General features: G+C 37.4%; 1 protein-coding gene across 1 annotated transcript; it reads right to left on the reverse strand.

Annotated features, from left to right (window-relative positions):
• Positions 1-436: 436 nt before the first annotated feature.
• On the reverse strand, positions 437-16,808 carry LOC308343772 (V-type proton ATPase subunit S1-like protein). The gene is made up of 7 exons (XM_080804940.1): positions 16,679-16,808; positions 16,520-16,563; positions 16,201-16,262; positions 14,440-14,675; positions 7,930-7,980; positions 5,317-5,557; positions 437-872 (listed from the first exon to the last, which is right to left on the reverse strand). Exons 4-7 carry the CDS (start codon positions 14,586-14,588, stop codon positions 570-572), a joined length of 744 nt encoding a protein of 247 aa, XP_080661066.1. The 5' UTR covers positions 14,589-14,675; positions 16,201-16,262; positions 16,520-16,563; positions 16,679-16,808; the 3' UTR covers positions 437-569.
• Positions 16,809-17,218: the final 410 nt, after the last annotated feature.

The following is a 17,218-nucleotide window of genomic DNA, read 5'->3' on the forward strand; positions in this document are numbered from 1 at the left end:
TTACCTCTCTTTCACAAATTGAACTGGGGTGCCTCTGAACAGCAAAGTAAATGACAAGAAAGCCCTTGAACAGAGTGTTCTACCATATTGACAAGAGTCTTCCCCAAACAGCTTTGGGAAAGACTACTTCTTAAAACAAAATTAGGATATAATTTCTAAATATGCAAATTCACAAAATAAATTCTGAACTTCCAGATAACCTTGGAATTATCATTTCCATATTATCACAACTGAACTGGAACAAACAAGAAGGACCAAATATGTTTTCCCCTCTCCAAATGGTATCACTGGTTTTTTTCTGTCTTCCTAACTTGAAATACTCTTTTGCTTTCAAAGTAGTTTTTGGGCAACAATCATATTTATCTCTGTGGGGTTCCTGGGACAACTTTTTCATTGTCTCAAGTCTCTCTAAGTAGGCCAGTGGATGCTCCAAAATGTAGTTTCTGCATGTATGTTTTTTTAATCAAGCCATGAGGCAAACACTTTATATCACAAGTCAAAGAAGATGGACAGAAATAACTCCTTTTAGAGCCCACTGTGGACTTCATGAGGAAGAGGGGCCTGTGCTGTTACACATAAATTTTGCAGATCTGTGGGCTTCTCAGTTCATAGCACTCGACTCCCTGGCTCCTCAGCAACTCCTTCTCTTCTGCTGCATCTCGAGTGTTCCGCTGGGGGAAGTGGGCCGGAGAGGTGAGGAAATCGTAGTGCCGCTCCAGATAGCGCAGGTAGATGAGCATGTGCAGAGCGTAGGCCAACACCAGCAGCAGGATCAGGGACATGGCCAGGCCGATCAGAATGGCTGGTGAGAAGGAGGAGGCACAGTCTCGGGGCTTGGCAAACTGCCTCCCCTTGATGGTGAAGCCTTGGATCTGTCAGGACAAAGAGCTCAAGTGACATATTCTTTCTCTCCTAAGATCTACCTCGCACCTGTGCTGAGGGTTCTAATTAACCAAATTTAAGACAATAGGTAGTAAGTTCTACTTACTGACTAATTTGAGCACATGATCTAACAAATGTGAGTGTGCTTATGGGGACAATGAAACAATTTTCAATCAAGACTGACCCAGATACTCTGAGATATATGGTTATCATAATTAAGAGGCTCATGAAGTTCAAGTCTCTGAAGTAAAACCTCTCTTAATCTGATCCTTAGAAATATTCTAGTTCATCTAAAAAATAACTTTGTGGTGTCTCTAGAATTCAAAGTACACTCAAAATTTTATAAATGTTAGCATAAATTTCACAAAGAATAATTAAGTCTCACTTCCTCTGCTTTTGTTCTATTAACAGGAAGTAGATAGGAAGAGTCTCCTAAGAGAAGCTATCATAGTCCCCAATGAGGCAAAATACAGATAATAAAGGCTAACACCTACCAAAGATTTTTTAGGTAGTAGATATTGCTTTAACTCATTTAAAAATCACAAGAGCCTATGAATATGTTACTATTTAATGGGTGAGGAAATTGAGGCACAGAAAAGTTAAGTAACTTCCCCAGAGTCCCGTAGCAGTAAGTACAGTGAAGATATTTTATATTTCAATTCATTTTACTTTTTCACTTATTTAAGTGCACTGAAATTATAATTTAAACCCAGGCAGTTTGGCTTCACTTCTCAGTTTACAACTCTACAAGTCCGACACCACCGCTCACTCTTTATCAGTTGTACCATACAGACTTGTGCTGCTTTTGGAAGAGCTGCATACCAGCCCCTATTTGCATCCTGCCCAGAGAATGGAAAGAAGAGCTTTCGCACATGTGTGAACAAAGTGGCTCAAATACCTGGAACTAGAAGAGGCTGAAAAGGACTACAGGCTCTATATCCAAATACGGTCACAATGAAAGAAACTGAGCTACAGGGGAACTACTCTAAACGAGAGCAATCATTTGTAGAAGGTAGCTCCCACACCTGGTTGGCTTTTAGAACTGAATCCTATACAACATCACTTCAGTCACCTGGTTGGTTTTGAAGAGGTACATCAGAAAACTGAATTATCCATGAGTGCTTAGTGAGAACTCATTTTTATAACTTAAGTGGGTGCTTTGCCATTTTTTCATGCTAAAATGCCTGTAGCCATAGACTAGAGGCCTTGCACCAGACTGAATCCAAAACCAGCTCCAAAAGGAGCCTCTTGACCTGGCTTCTGGGATCCTTGGCCCATCCCTCTATGTTGGAGACAAAGTGGCCTTCTCTTCAGACTAGTGCCTACAGAGTCACGCTCTTGACAAAATGACAAAAGATGGCCTCATCTGATGCTGCAACTCCAGCCAAAGAGAATGTCCTCACATTGACTGTTATTTCATTCTTAAGACTTGGTTGAGAACAGTATCTGTGGAGAATGCCTAAAGGGTAACTTGTCCATCCATTTTCTGGACTAGTGGTTGTAAACACCCTGTACCTAGCCCACAGGCGAGTTTTGTTAGGCCCAAAGTTTTGGACATCCTGAGAATTTCCTATTAAAATCCAGACTTCTAGCTTCCATTGAAAAACTGAAGACCCAGCAACACAGCAAACATTCTTAAGAAGTAAAAATTAAATAACTGGAGTTGAATAAACATACTCTTTGTGATGCTGGTTACACTTTACCAGTCCTCAGATGGCCCACCAAAGGCATCTCAGTTTGCCAAGCATGTGACATCACGCTACTTTCTTCTTAGAATAAATCAGATGGGCAAAGCCACCTACGTGGAATGCAGCCTTTGGTATACACACCTGAATCACTATCACTACCATGTCTTGCGGACTGACCTTGCACTCCACTATCTGCTTATAGCAAAGGTGTTTTAACAAGGCCCACCTGTGACATCCACGGCTGTGTTCACTGTAAGGCTGCTGTCACAGATACTGGCACAACCGTACCAGCGATGGATGTGCTCCCCACAACCATGCTTCCAACAGTCTTTTGAACCCCAAGCACATGTAACTGAGCAATTCTTTCTTATAGTGGATGTTCCAAAGCTTCACAGCCCAATCACTGTGCCACTTCCAGCCAGATCAAACAGAAGGCCTTGCAGTTTTGTGTCCCAACCTCACTGGTGGCTCTAATTGATCTTTTCTTCCTTTGTTTTTCTTAAGCCACGTACGTGTCTTTGTCCATTTTTAAAATATTTTTTATTGTAAAATATACATAACAAAAAAATTGCCAACTTAACCATTTTTAGGTGTACAGTTCAGTGACATTAAGTACATTCATGTTATTGTGTAACCATCACCTTCATCCACCTCTAGAACTTTTCATCTTGGGAACTTTAAGTCCAATAAACACTTATTCCTCCTGCCCCTCTTCTCCCAGCTCCCTGACACCACCATTCTATTTTTTTGTCTCCAAATCCGACTACTGTAGATATTTCATATATCTATTCGTACAAAGTATTCATACAATACAAATCTGTATTCATACAATACAAAATCTGTATTCATACAAAGATTTGTCCTTTGGTGTCTGCTTTATTTCACTGGAGCACAGTATCAAAGTTCATTCGTGCTGTTGCCTATATCTGAATTTCCTCCCTTTTCAGGTCTGCGTAATATTCCACTGCGCATACACACTACTAGCCTTTTCCATGCCTCCATTGATGAACATTTGGGTTGTTTTCATCTTTTGGTTATTGTCAATAATGCTGCTATTAACATGGGTATACAAATATCTGTTCAAGTCCCTGCTTCCAATTCTTTTAGGTATATACCCAGAATCACATGTTAAGTCCAGGTTTAATTTTTTGAGGACCTACCACCATACCATTTTCCATAGCAGCTACACCATTTTAAATTCCCACCAGCAATGTACAAGGGTTCTAATTTCTCCACATCCTTGCCAACATTTGTTATTTTCTGTTCTGGGTTTGCTTGTTTTTTGTTTTTGTTTTTGTTTTTTGGTTGTTTTTTTAAATAATAACCCTCCTGATGGGTGTAAAGTGGTTTGTGCATTTTTCAATGTCTGTTTTCTCCCAGTGTTTCTCTAAGTCACTCTAAATAATTTCTGAAAGAGATATAAACCAGTCAGTTCCTCTCAATCAGGCAAGATTTTGTGTGAATTATTCCTTGTTTTTAATATTACTTTGTGCCTGCTTCTCTTTTTAAAGTACAAGGGAGAGAAATATGTATAACATGTACTTTTAAAATATTTATAAATATACATTATACACATTATAAAGTGCCTCTGAAGTCAGACAGTACAGAATTCAAATTCTGCTTCTACCATTTACCAGTTATATCACTTTGAAAAATTATGTAACCATTAGAGCTTCAGTCATCCCATTTTTAAAACAGGGTTAATGACAGCAATCCCGCAACATTATGATAACTTTTAAAGACGAAGTATGTAAAATAACCACAAGAGTGCTGACTCACAGGATGGAGGGGCACTCATAAGTAGTAGTTACTGGTAATCCATGCCTGACACAGTCTTGGCTGTTGCCACACAGTAAGGCCATGACTTCTTCACCTCCATAAAAGAAAGGCCAGAAATCAAGAGGGTGAAGTAGTTTACCCAGGTAGCTGACAAGCAATTTGAAACCAAGTCTTTTCAAACTCCAAAATACAAGCTCTTTCCCTACCCCAAACTGCACACCTCTCCAAGCTGGGGGGAAGAGGAAGTAAATACATTTACATTTGGAAAAGATTGGGAAGTGCCCATAAGAGGGACATGCAAAACCATGCCTATTGCAGTGAGTTAGAAGAATGAGTGAAGCTTTCTTCACAGGTTAACAGGACAGAGGAAGTTGACCGACGTCTCTCTGCCTGAGATTCTGACGGTGAAAAGAAACGTCTAATGCCCCTATGCCTTTCCCCAAATACTTTCAAGAGGATCTCTGGGATATTTTTACTCCTTGGCTGACAGTTCCATTCCTGTGCTGCCAAAACTGTCACTCAGGCTACAGATGTACTGCTTATCTGTCCTGATAGGATCACTGCTCCACTCCCTGAAGGAAATAAAATAATTATCCAACAGTTCCTCTCCCCAGAAGGGCCTCTCACTCCAGGAAGTGTCAGTCACTGGGCTTCACGCCACAGCTTCCCACCAGTTTAGACTGCTGGCATTCCTCATTGATAATTATTAGTGGCTGCATAAATGTGAATGTAAAAGCAAGTCGGGGGGTGGGAGGCAGTGCGTAGGGTGTGGGTAGTGCACAGGGAGAGGAATATTCTATCCTATTCCATTTCATGACTTAAAAAATAAAGAAAAAATACCAATATTATTTTAAAGGTATCCATTCCTCTCTTTTCCTTAAACATCTATATTTCAGGTGTTTTCCAACACTGAGTTTCTTTGGCACCAAACAGACAGGTACACCGAGCATATGTTTTAGTTTATTACCTGGAAATCAACAAACGTGACCTCCCACAGGCTTGACATATCATCTGTGTAGCTGGGCAACAAGAGGGCATCGTACCGCTGCAGGCTGCTGACATGCTGGCAGTGGTAGGAATAACTCGACGGAGCGTATATGCCAGTTGCATTAAAAGTTGCTTGGATTGAATTATTGAAAATAATCTCGACTCGCTGAAGACTAAACCAGCTCTGGAGGTACAACTTGTTGTAATTGGTAAGGGTGAATCTGAAAATGGTTACAAACAGTATTACTCCTAAAGCACTCTGGTATTTGCTGACACAGGAAGTCATCTATGAGCAGTGCAATAGCACCCTCTTTTGTCAGGTAGTAGAACTGGCTCAGAGAGTTTACGTCTAGTGCTAAACCAGTCTCCTTATAGGTATGAATGAAAGCAAATGATAGGGCAGACCCCAAAAGTGAATAGTACAAATTCCTTCGAAAAGAAAAACACAAAAAGCTTTTTATATTTTAATTTTTAAAATCAAAACTTGATTTTATTACTGCAAAAAAATTTGAAAAAAACTAAATTCTAAACTAATATAGAATTAGCTAAATAATGGTCAAAAATAACCCAAATAAAGCTTTTACTGCATCAAGCACCCTTCTATGTTCTTTATGTGTATTTTTTTAACATGAAATAGACACTATTATTATCCTCATTTCACAGGGGAGGAATCAAGACACAGAGGGGTTAAATAAATGGCTTGTGCAAGTTTACTTGGAGATTGAGTATTGGAGAGGGGCTCCGAATCCAATTTGAGACTAGAGCCTTTACTCTTAGCCATTTTAGAATGGAATATTCCCCAGCAATAATAAAGTTATAATATGCCATGATCATTTTTTTCATTAAAAGAACAAACAAATGTGTGACTGCATAGAAAAAAAAATTCTGGAAGGACAAAGATCAAATGTTAATAATGATTACAAATGCTTGTTAAATTATGAATGATTTTTAAGTTCTTTTTAAGAGAAATATTTTCTGATTTTTTGTTTTGTTTTGTTTTGTTTTCTGGTCACGTATCTGGCTCCAAGAGACCAGACCCTTAGACAATGATGTGAAGAGAAGAAGTATTTGGGGGAGGTAGTCCCACATTTATTTAGGAATTCAAAATATGTCAAATGGGGAAAAGAAAAACGACAGAGGAATGGAAGATACCCCCAAAGGACACATTATTAAGCAAGTTTCCACTGTGGGCAAGTGGGGTTTGATACTCATGGGGTACATTGGGAATGAAGGTAGTTCACATGCCTGTTATCTGACCCTTGGGTGAGGGAGCTGGGGTATTTATACACTTCTTTCAGTCATTGGTTCAGAGTTGCTGGAGTAGGGATGGGAGGCTAAAGAAAGCTTTTGGCTAAAGAAAGCTTTTATGCAAAGAAAAGCTGACAGTTCAAAGTGACTACAGTGCTCTCAAATGGAAAAGCTCAAAGTGATATAGATGGGGTACTGACAGCATCTACCGCATTCCTTTATCATCAGAAAAAAAAAATAATAAAGCCATTTTCCTTTTGAGGAAAAAAAAGTGCTAGCTGAATAAAAACTACTTATTCCTATATCAAACAGATATGTATATTTTTGTTTGTATATGTTTCCTCACCTTGTGGGATTCTATTTTCCATATAAATTTTATCTAAAAGATGAGGACATATATTTTCTAAATTATGACCAGTGAAACAATAGTAGTTCCATGAAATATACACAAATATTCTGAGGAAAGAGCTTTCCAAAGTAAACATAGGAAATGAGAGGTTCATCAAAGTCACCAAGCGCTGCAATCTTCCTTAAAAGCATGTCTTCACAGTTACTTTAATATACAAATTTATACTGTGAATCTCCAAGAGAAGGACATGGTGTGCAGTTTTTCTCAAACACATTTGACCAGAGAACCCCTTTCCTGGGGAATCTTATAAATATTTTCACATAGCTTAAGCGTTCCATAGAACACAGCTTAGGAAAGACTGTCCTAGCACATCCTGCTGCTTTTTCAAGTAATGTTAAAGACAAAGATACAGTTGTTTATCTCCACTAAAAGGTTGGTCCTATAGGAACGGAAACATTTTATTTTTATAAGAAAAAAAAATGTAATGCCTTGAAGTCGTCCCCCACTCCTGGAGCAGTTCCTAACTACTTGAATAAACCACTGTTGGCAGATACATTCTTCTAGACATAAACACAGCAAAATGGAGGCCTGGATTGTCTGCTGGGAAATTCAGCTACAGAGACTTTATTTGCTATTATGAAGTGATAAGTGTGATTCATTGTAAGCCATGATATAGAAAATAACTTCAAACCAGAGATTCAGCTTTGGAGATTTACATATATTCTTTGCTCAGAGGAAAAGAGTACATTTTCAGGTTCGTGTGATTTCTAAGACCTAACTGAAGAAAGAAAAATCTATATAGATGCTTTGGTAGAAACTAAAGAAATCATTCCTATAGGATCCTACCATAGTATCACCAACTCTGTGTAGTTAGTTATACATGGCATTTCACATGTCACTGCTCGGCCCTTGATACTACATGTTGAACGAATAAATTACATGGAGCCAATGTGAAGTGCTGAACCTATGACACTTCAAAGTAGTATCCACACCTACCTTATATCAAGACCTTTGGGAATTTCAGCATCACCAAACTTCAGAGACAAACTAAAAAAAAACAGAAACAACACAGTCCATCAGAACAGAAATAACCTTTACTTCACAGTATACTAAAAATTACCTCAAAATATAACTAAAATAATAAAACTTACAGAATAAACATATAGCAATTTTACAATCTTGAACCAGCCAATAGTTTCTTGAAAAAATATAGAACCATAAGAGACTCTTCTTTTTTTTTTTTTTAAGATTTTATTTATTTATTCGACAGACAGATCACAAGTAGGCAGAGAGGCAGGCAGAGACAGAGTAGGGAGGAAGCAGGCTCCCTGCTGAGCAGAGAGCCCGATGTGGGGCTCGATCCCAGGACCCTGGGATCATGACCTGAGCCGAAGGCAGAGGCTTTAATCCACTGAGCCACCCAGGCGCCCCCCATAAGAGACTCTTAGTCATAGGAAACAAACTGAGGGGTGCTGGAGGGGATGGGGGTGGACGGATGAGGTAACTGGGTGATGGACATTAAGGAGGACATGTGATATAATAAGCACTGGGTATCATATAAGACTGATGAATCACTGACCTCTGCCTCTGGAAACAATAATACATTATATATTAATTTAAAATAAACTAAAAAATATAAAAGTATGAACTATAAAGGAAAAATTGATAGACTTGACTTCTTTAAATTCAGAATTTTTACTCTTCAAAAGACAGTGTTAAGAAAACAAAAACATAAGCCAAAGAACAAGGGAAAATATTTTCACAATACACATAGACAAAGAACTAGTATCCAGAATATAATTAATAACACTAACAACTCAATAAGAAGAAGATAACTTAGCTTAAAAATAGCGAAAAGATAAGCACTCCACAAAGGAAGATATACATATAGCTAATAAATACATGAAAAAATGCTCAGCATCCTTAGTTATCAGTAAAACATAAAATAAAACCACAATAAGATAAAAGCATCATGGTACAATAATTGAAATAATTAAAACTTTTTTTTAAGAACCTACTCTTGGGGTGTCTGGGTGGCTGAGTCAGTTGAGCATCCCACTCTTGGTTTCCACTCAAGTGGGAATCTCAGGGTCGTGAGATCAAGCCCCGTGTCAGGCTCCGCAATGGGAAAGGGGCTTGCTTGGGATTCTCTCTCTCCCTCTGTCCTTTCCCTGCATTTTTGCTCTCAAAAAAGAATCTATTCTTAAGCAATTAACATCCATATTATTCACACTTTTCTGAAAGTCAACACAAGATTTCCTGGATGTGAGACAGAGTATTACTAATTCATAGCAATAACCACATTGGTTCCCCTTTTAACCCAATTCTTGTGCCTGGGCAACATGATGAGAGTCAGATGTCATCCTGTTCATACTGTGATTTGTAATACAAGTGAGGAACACCAAAATTGTGAGTCTGGGAGTTTATGTAAGAGAGAGACAGTGGTTCCCTTTGAGAGAGGGAGACACTTGCTTCCTTAGTGTCAAAAATTTTCCTTGGCATGCGAAAAGAGAAGAGTACTAGGTACCTACCTCACAATGTAAACTGATGAGTTTTATCAGCCTTTGGATGGGAATAAATAGTTTTCCATAAAAGTGAATGTAAATTTGTCTCTAAGAAGAAGGCAAGTAGCCTCTGTAGGTTTCTAAGCACTGGAATGTTTCCATGGTCCTGAGGTTATTACTCCTTGACAGGTAAACACATTCATCGAAGGTGGTTAATCTCTTACTAACTCCAAGGCTTATTTTTTAACCTAAGTCCCAGTCAAATTTGTTCAGAAATTACTAACCATGAAGAAACATAAAAATATTTTCCTTACAATCATTGACCATACCAAGTGTCAGCAAGAATGTAAAGCAAATGGAACCTCCTCATACAATGCTAGTGGAAAGGTAACTGATACAATGACTTTAAAAAATAATTTGGCAGTTTCTTAAAAAGCATACCATATGATCTAGCCATTCTACTCGTAGGTATTTAAGAAAAAGGAAAATATACACTCCTACAAAGACTTATACATGAATGTTTAAAGCAACTTTCCTTAGAAAGCTATCTAAAATCTGGGGCAAAACCAAATTTCCATCAAGAGTTGGACGGATAGGGCACTTGGGTGGGTCAGTTTGTTGGGTAACTGCCTTCGGCTCAAGTCATGATCCTGGAGTCCCAGGACTGAGTCCCGCAATGGGCTCGCGGCTCAGCGGGGAGTCTGCTTCTCCCTTTGACCCTTCCCCCTCTCTCACTGTTTCACTCTCTCTCAAATAAATTAATTATATCCAAAAAAAAAGAGGTGGATGGATAAATAAGTTGTATTTTATCCATATAATGGAATACTTACTACTCAGCAGTTAAAAAGAAACATCACTTTGACTTTAATATGTGTAACAATGTAGAAGAATATCAAAATATCATGTTAAGTGAAAGAAGCCAGACTGAAATAGTATATACCATATGACTATATTTATTTACTTATTTATTAAAGATTTTATTTATACATTTTGGAGAGAGTGTATAAGAGCAGGGAGGGGCAGAGGGAGAAGGAGAAAGAATCCGAAGCAGACTCTGCACTGAGCACAAACAGGGCTCAGTCCCACAACCTCAAGATCACGACCTGAGCCAAAACCAAGAGTCAGACATTTAACCAACTGAGCCACCCAGGTGCCCCTATATGATTATATTTATATAAAATTCTAGAAAACGCAAACTCACCTATATATATATATATATATATATATATATATACACACATACATACACACACACACACACACAGAGCAGATCAGTGGCTACCTGGGTAACCTGGGAGTGGCAGGAAGGAAAGATTACAAAGGGCACAAGGAAACTTTTGAGGGTGATGAAAACGCTTGCTGTTTTGATTGTAGTAATGGTTTTGTGGGTGTACAAATATGTCAAAACTGATCAAACTGTGTACTTTAAATATGTGCAGTTTAGTATATTTTATTAATATTTCAATAAGGTTGAAAAATAAGCATGAGAAAAAGCTAAAGAACTGAAATGAGAAAATGAAAATTTTAAATACAGAAAGGATATGCAGCTATGTGACATTATAATGTATAGAAGTTATAACACCTCAACATACATTATAAAACCAAAAAAAGCAAAAGTGGATAACGATAAATGCTCAATTACAATCTTGGAAAAAATATCACACAAATGTAATCTCATTAGTTTGGTCCTATCTATCAAGAAATAGAAATGTCAGTGATTGAGTTGAAATTTATCATCATACTATTTATGGGGAAAGGGGAATATTTTGTATATTTACAAAATAAACCAGATAAAGTTACTAAGAGAATTATCTTTATTTCCTAACACTGTAAGCTTAGACACATTAGAAGCATTCATTTATGAACACTTTATAAGGTGATTTATTCAGTAAAGCAAGTCTCCAAAAGGGCTTTTCTCTAAGAATATTCTCACAGTCTATTACAAAGTACATAAAATACTTTAATGAAATAAAATTTCTTTCTTGAATAGTATTTTACAAATTTGACTGGTCATTAACTTAAACAGAAATTTCTCTACTTCTTCCAAAGAATCAGAATAGCTTGGCTATCCATAAAATGACTGTATAGCTGATGAACTAAACCTCAAAGCAAGGCCATACTGAATCTACCTAACTGCTGTCCACCCTTTTCCTGATGGAGCAGCTCCATGGCCTCTAAGCTTGTGGTACTCCAAGAGCTTTCTCCAGCAGTCATGATCTCAGTGAAAGCTGCTAACATGCTCTGCTGCAGAGTAAAGAACGTGCCTGATTTCAACACAGCAAATTCAACAACCATTCAGTGAGACTCTCCTAAGTGCCAGGCACTGCACCATAACCTGGGAACACGAAGGAGAAATACAATCTAGCAAGTCACTCAAAAAAGACCTGCTTTTACTCTTCCAAGTTCCCCAACCTCCCACGTTTAAAACAGACTCTGAATTCTTCAGACCATAATTGCCTAAGTTCAAAATACCCCCAGATGCTCGTATTATGCTCTGTTTGTAGGGTTTTCACTATTTAGAAAGATTTCCGTAGCAAATCAGTCTGCCAACACTTTGCCTTTCCCTGAACATTTTGTTTCCAAGCACTAAAACAAGGTCACCTTTTTTAAATCTGTGCTTTTGACCTTACATGGTTATGTCTTTACTTGGGTTTATTCTTTCAGCAACTCCCTCCCTGGTTCTTGAGAATATAAGATTTCCTTGCCAGCAGAACAAAGGCATCTCACTAACATCCATGATTCACAGGAATTAGGGATGGTCTCAGTATCTGGTCCCTGCATGCCTCATATACTGGGAAGACTTCCATTCATCCCCATGGGTGGGCTGTCCAGGATGTCCGCACACTCACCTGGATAGGACTCCAGGAGGTAGATGCTGCTCACTCAGGACGCATCCTAGTAGAATATGTAGATGCTAACCAAGAAGAAAATCAGGTTCCACCTAATCATTCCTTTGTGTGCCGTGAAAACCAAAGCTTCCCTAGGTCCCTTCACCAGGTGACAAGACATAGGCACTATTTTACTCCAGTTATCGTTAGTATGTTAGGAAGATAATATTATTGCTTTGCATAGCACTTGAAGAGTTCTCAAAGTTCTCATGCATACATTTCCCAATTTGATTTTCACAATGCAATGAGACAGAGCCAAGAAAGAGGATGTAAAACATCATTGTTAAAGACTGATTTTAGGGGCACCTGGGTGGCTCAGTGGATTAAAGCCTCTGCCTTTGGCTCAGGTCATGATCCCAGGGTCCTGGAATCGAGCCCCACATCAGGCTCTCTGCTCGGCGGCGTGCCTGCTTCCCCCTCTCTCTCTGCCTGCCTCTCTGCCTACCTGTGATCTCTGTCTGTCAAATAAATAAATAAAATCATAAAAGAAAAAAAAAAAGACAAATTTTAGGCCCCAGCTCTATTACCAAATAAGTTGTATGATCTTATCAAATTTCTTAACCTCTATGAGCCTTGTTTTTGAATGGTAACAGTCTGTGACTCAATAGTATTGTGAGGAATGACAGATATTGTGCCTGGCCCAAGGCAAATGCTTCAGGCCTATTACAACTAATAAATGCCATCATCTCCATTCATAGATGATGATCCTATGGTGTCTCCTATCTGTAAAGTCACAAAGCTCACCGGCAGAACTGGGACTAGAAGCCAACTTTTCATTCTTTCGGTCTCTGAGTTCCCAGTGATCATTAAGATTTCTAAAGCCCAGCAAAAAAAAAAAAAAAAACACAACTGTGGTGCTCTGATCTTCCCCACAAATATCCTGGGGTAAGAATAAATGGAATCAAGGCAGGCCAGTCAGCCACAGACAGGCAAGATGATCCCCAGGCAATCAGCCTCTCTCCAGGCAGCTGACCACAAATAAAGAGCCCTGTAGGGAATTAATTAGAGCCCAAGGATAAAGTCCTAAACGCTCAGCAGTGCTGGAGTCTCTGGTAGTCTGTGTTGCCACAGAATAAACAAATCTGGGAGGACTCTGGATGCTTATACTTACAATTTCCTAATTCCCTAATAAGAGATAATCATTCTGAAGAGCAAGATACTTACTAAAACTTGTAATATCAATATAATCCATTTTTACCCATCATCAATAATTTTTAAATGAAAAGTAAAGTTCAGTAGTAAAAAAGTATTTCCAGCCAAAGTATATAAAATGAACACACACACACACACACACACGCACGCACACACAGAGTATACAAAGCATTCTGCCCATCTAAACCAGGCCAGGACAAATGCAGACAATCTTCCAAAAGCTTTTATTATACCAGCAAATGTTGAAAGCAAGATTTACAGAAAGCAAGTGGGATATGCCAGACTTACTCCTCCTCGACCAAAACAAATACAAGCAAAAACTTTTGCTTGGATGACTAGAAAGCAGAGAAAGGTACTGGAAATTGATTTCCTCTTCAAAAGGGATATTTTTTAATCTGCTTATCTCAAATCAAAAGAAATTATTAAAATCATCTTGAACAAATGTCCTAAAGAATTCTCTGAAATACAGTCATTCAAAGGTACCCTTGCACATTCGCAAACTGGCAACGTTCCACTACTTCAGAACACTCCCTAGAAGCAGAAATCTGCCCTGGCTACAATCAGCCTTCTCTTTTTTTACCCACTAGAAAATGTATGACTCTGCTGCATGATACATGAGTTCTTCCTGCTAGGACAAAAGTCATTGGACATCTCACATTTGGAGTTGATACCAAGCCTGGAATCCTGTTCATTTTTCAGAATGAATATGGAAAACCTTCACTTTCACAACCCTGATTTTCCTCAAGGTATTGTAACAGGAGAATTGCTTGGGGAAAATTTTTTTAAAATTAATTTCTCATTTTTTTCTTTCATTTTAGACATTAAACATTTCATCAGAGATGTGTTTCAAGTTCACTATAGAGGAACCTACTTCTGTTTTCTGAAATGTCAGAAAACTTGGCTTCCCAGTTAACAGACTACAATTGCCCTAAGGGTCTCCTCCAGCAAAGCAGTCAACTTACATGGCACTTTCTTCACTGCAGTTTGAGTTGCTAATGTCCACTGTTGTCTTCTGGCCAAAAGCTTCATCTGTAAGGTCTAGCCAGGTCTGATTCTTAAATTTTATTGTTATTCCTTTGGCCCAGAAAAGAATGCAGGGAATTCCATCCATGGAGACATTAACTGGGCTATGGTGGCTGAATGCATTCCAAGGTTCTTTTTCTAAATGTCCATGTCTGCTCAGAGTGTAGCTGACAGTCTAGTTAACCAAATAAACAAAGTTTAAGAGACAGGTTTGTTTCCACAGCACAATACGCTTCTTGGAGTAAAAGGACTTATTTACAACCTGTTGAAACTTTTATCTCTCTCACTCCAGAGTCCATGCTACTGTGAGACAAAGGAAATGATAGGTGGGCCCATCTTAATCATTTAACAAGCCTAAACTGATAGGTATACCTGAAAGGTACACGAACCTAGTTCTATAAAGCACCCGAATTGGAAACAACTAAATTGTTAAAAAAAAAAAAAAAAGCCAACTTTACAAATAATAATATTAGCAATATAGACTTCAAAAAGTTACCCGGCTGGGAGAGATAATGGGGATGAATAGGTGTGACACAGATCTTTAAGGCCATGAAAGTAAAATTCTGTAAAATACCATAATGGTAGGTAGATATCATTATACATTTGTTAAAACCCACAAAATATACAACACGAAGAGTGAATCGGAATGTAAACCATGGACCTTACTTAATAATAATGTATCAATATTGGTTCCTCGACTTTAAGAAATACACCACAATAACACAAGATGTTAAACAAAGGGGAAACTAGAGGGGGAGGGATTGAGGAAGCATATGGGAATCTTCTATTTTGTTCAATTTTTTCTTTAAACCATTTTAAAACTACTAAAAAAAAAAAAGTCTAGTAATTAAAAACAAAAATTCACAATGCCATGAACTAATGGCAGTAATTTATCTCTTCAGGAAATAGGAACCCAAATAAGGCAAGATTTTAAAGTTAAGAAATTAACATGCAAACAAACATAACAAGAGGTTTCTAGATACCAAGCCTAATTCTCCAGACCACTAATATCCAATAGAACATTCTGCAAAATTAGATAGTCTGTATCTGCACTGTCCTGTGCAGCAGCCACTGACTTCTATAGCTATTATAGTACTGGAAATGGGGCCAGTGCAACTCAGATTAATTTTTAATTTCACTTAACATTACTTCATTTGAATTTAAATTTAAATAGCCCCATGTGGCTAGTTGCTACTGCCTTGGACAGTACAATTCCAGATCATGGAATATATAAAAACTAACAGGGTCTTCTAACATCACTCTTCATCTTATGAAATCTGAGACAATGTACTTCAGTACTTGACTATAGAAGTCACAGATATCTGAAAGAAGATCCACTTATCTAGATCAACTATTCCATACCAATTACTCCAATATAAGTACAGATAAAAGAGAAATTAAAGGGGTAGCAGCAATCCAAGCTTACCAGTAACCAAAGATAAACTCTTACTATAGTGATCCTCTCTGGACAGCAACAAAAGTGAAACTGAATATTGTAATGAAAATACACAAGAGCAAGTAAAACTTTAGTTTTTTATTTACTAGAAGACTACCATAAACCATTCTCCACCCAAAGCTTAAGCAAGAATGTTAGTTATTAAAAAATTATTATTTATATTTTCACAGTTTTTCTGACCTAATTGGAATGTTTAAAAAAATTTTTTTTAAAGATACAACCTAGTTTCCTAATATATCCTTACCTGAATGATTGGTACTGTTGTGAAATTTTGGATTGGATTCACATCTCCATTACTCTGCTTATCTGTCAAATAAATGATATGAATACAAAGGCTAAATGTCACTGATTGATTAATGTACCTGAATGATAACAAAATGCTAAGCACTGTAAAATATATGAGGCTTTGGCCTCTTCTGGCTCATAACTTTATAATACACCAGTTTAAGAGATTTTTACATGAGATACTCCTGCTCCAATCACCATATTCAGAGAAGCCCAACACAAACAACACCCTTCTCTTCAACCCTTCAAGGAATCATACGAGCAAATACAGTTCTTACCGTTTATAACCACTTCTTTATTTGAAGATGTTCGAGAGATGAAACTAGAAAAATCAAAAATAAAAAAAGGTGCTGAACAAAGATCTATATTTTAGATTTCATAGGAAGTTTTAAGGAGGATATTTGTTTATTACATCTCAAGAGAAGACAGAAACTTACCTGTCAAAACTGTCCACTTTTTCCTAGTGAATTTCTGATTTAAAAAAGTAATACATGTTCTTCAAAGAAAATAAGGAAAAGTCAGAACTTTCTAAAATTTTTAAATATCAACCCTAATTCTTATCCATTGAATATTATTGTTGAGGGCCTACCAAGTGCCAAGTAGTGTGTTAAACACTGAGGTCTAACCAAAATAAATAGTAAACAAATAATCAAATAATGAAGCATAATAAAATCTTTTACAATGAAATTTTATACTCATTGTATTATTACTATATTAAAGCAAAAATATTCAATCTTTTTTATTAAAAAAAAAGACACTCAATTACCACAAAGCTGTTTCTGAAAATTATGAGGATTTAAATTATAATATATATCCTTCCAGGTTTTTACTCTACACACACACAAACACAGAACTCTAAACACACAATGCACATAAATTCACTTTTTATAAAACTCCAAAACAGGTATGTGTAAACATCCTGTTTTGGAGCCTGCAAAATTTTTTTCAACTTAAAAATATATCACAAATATTTCCTC

This window comes from Martes martes, assembly GCF_963455335.1.
Source record: "Martes martes genome assembly, chromosome: 5".
NCBI lineage: Eukaryota > Metazoa > Chordata > Mammalia > Carnivora > Mustelidae > Martes > Martes martes.

Bases quoted from the DNA above. Each gene is read 5' to 3' on its own strand.
- LOC308343772 (XM_080804940.1), bottom strand. From the start codon at position 14,588: ATGGATGGAATTCCCTGCATTCTTTTCTGGGCCAAAGGAATAACAATA. The intron at 7,981-14,439 runs GTAAGTTGACTG...GTTTTTTTTTAG, and splicing joins TGCAGTGAAGAAAGTGCCAT to TTTGTCTCTGAAGTTTGGTG. The intron at 873-5,316 runs GTAATAAACTAA...TTGTCCTGACAG, and splicing joins TCACGTTTGTTGATTTCCAG to ATCCAAGGCTTCACCATCAA.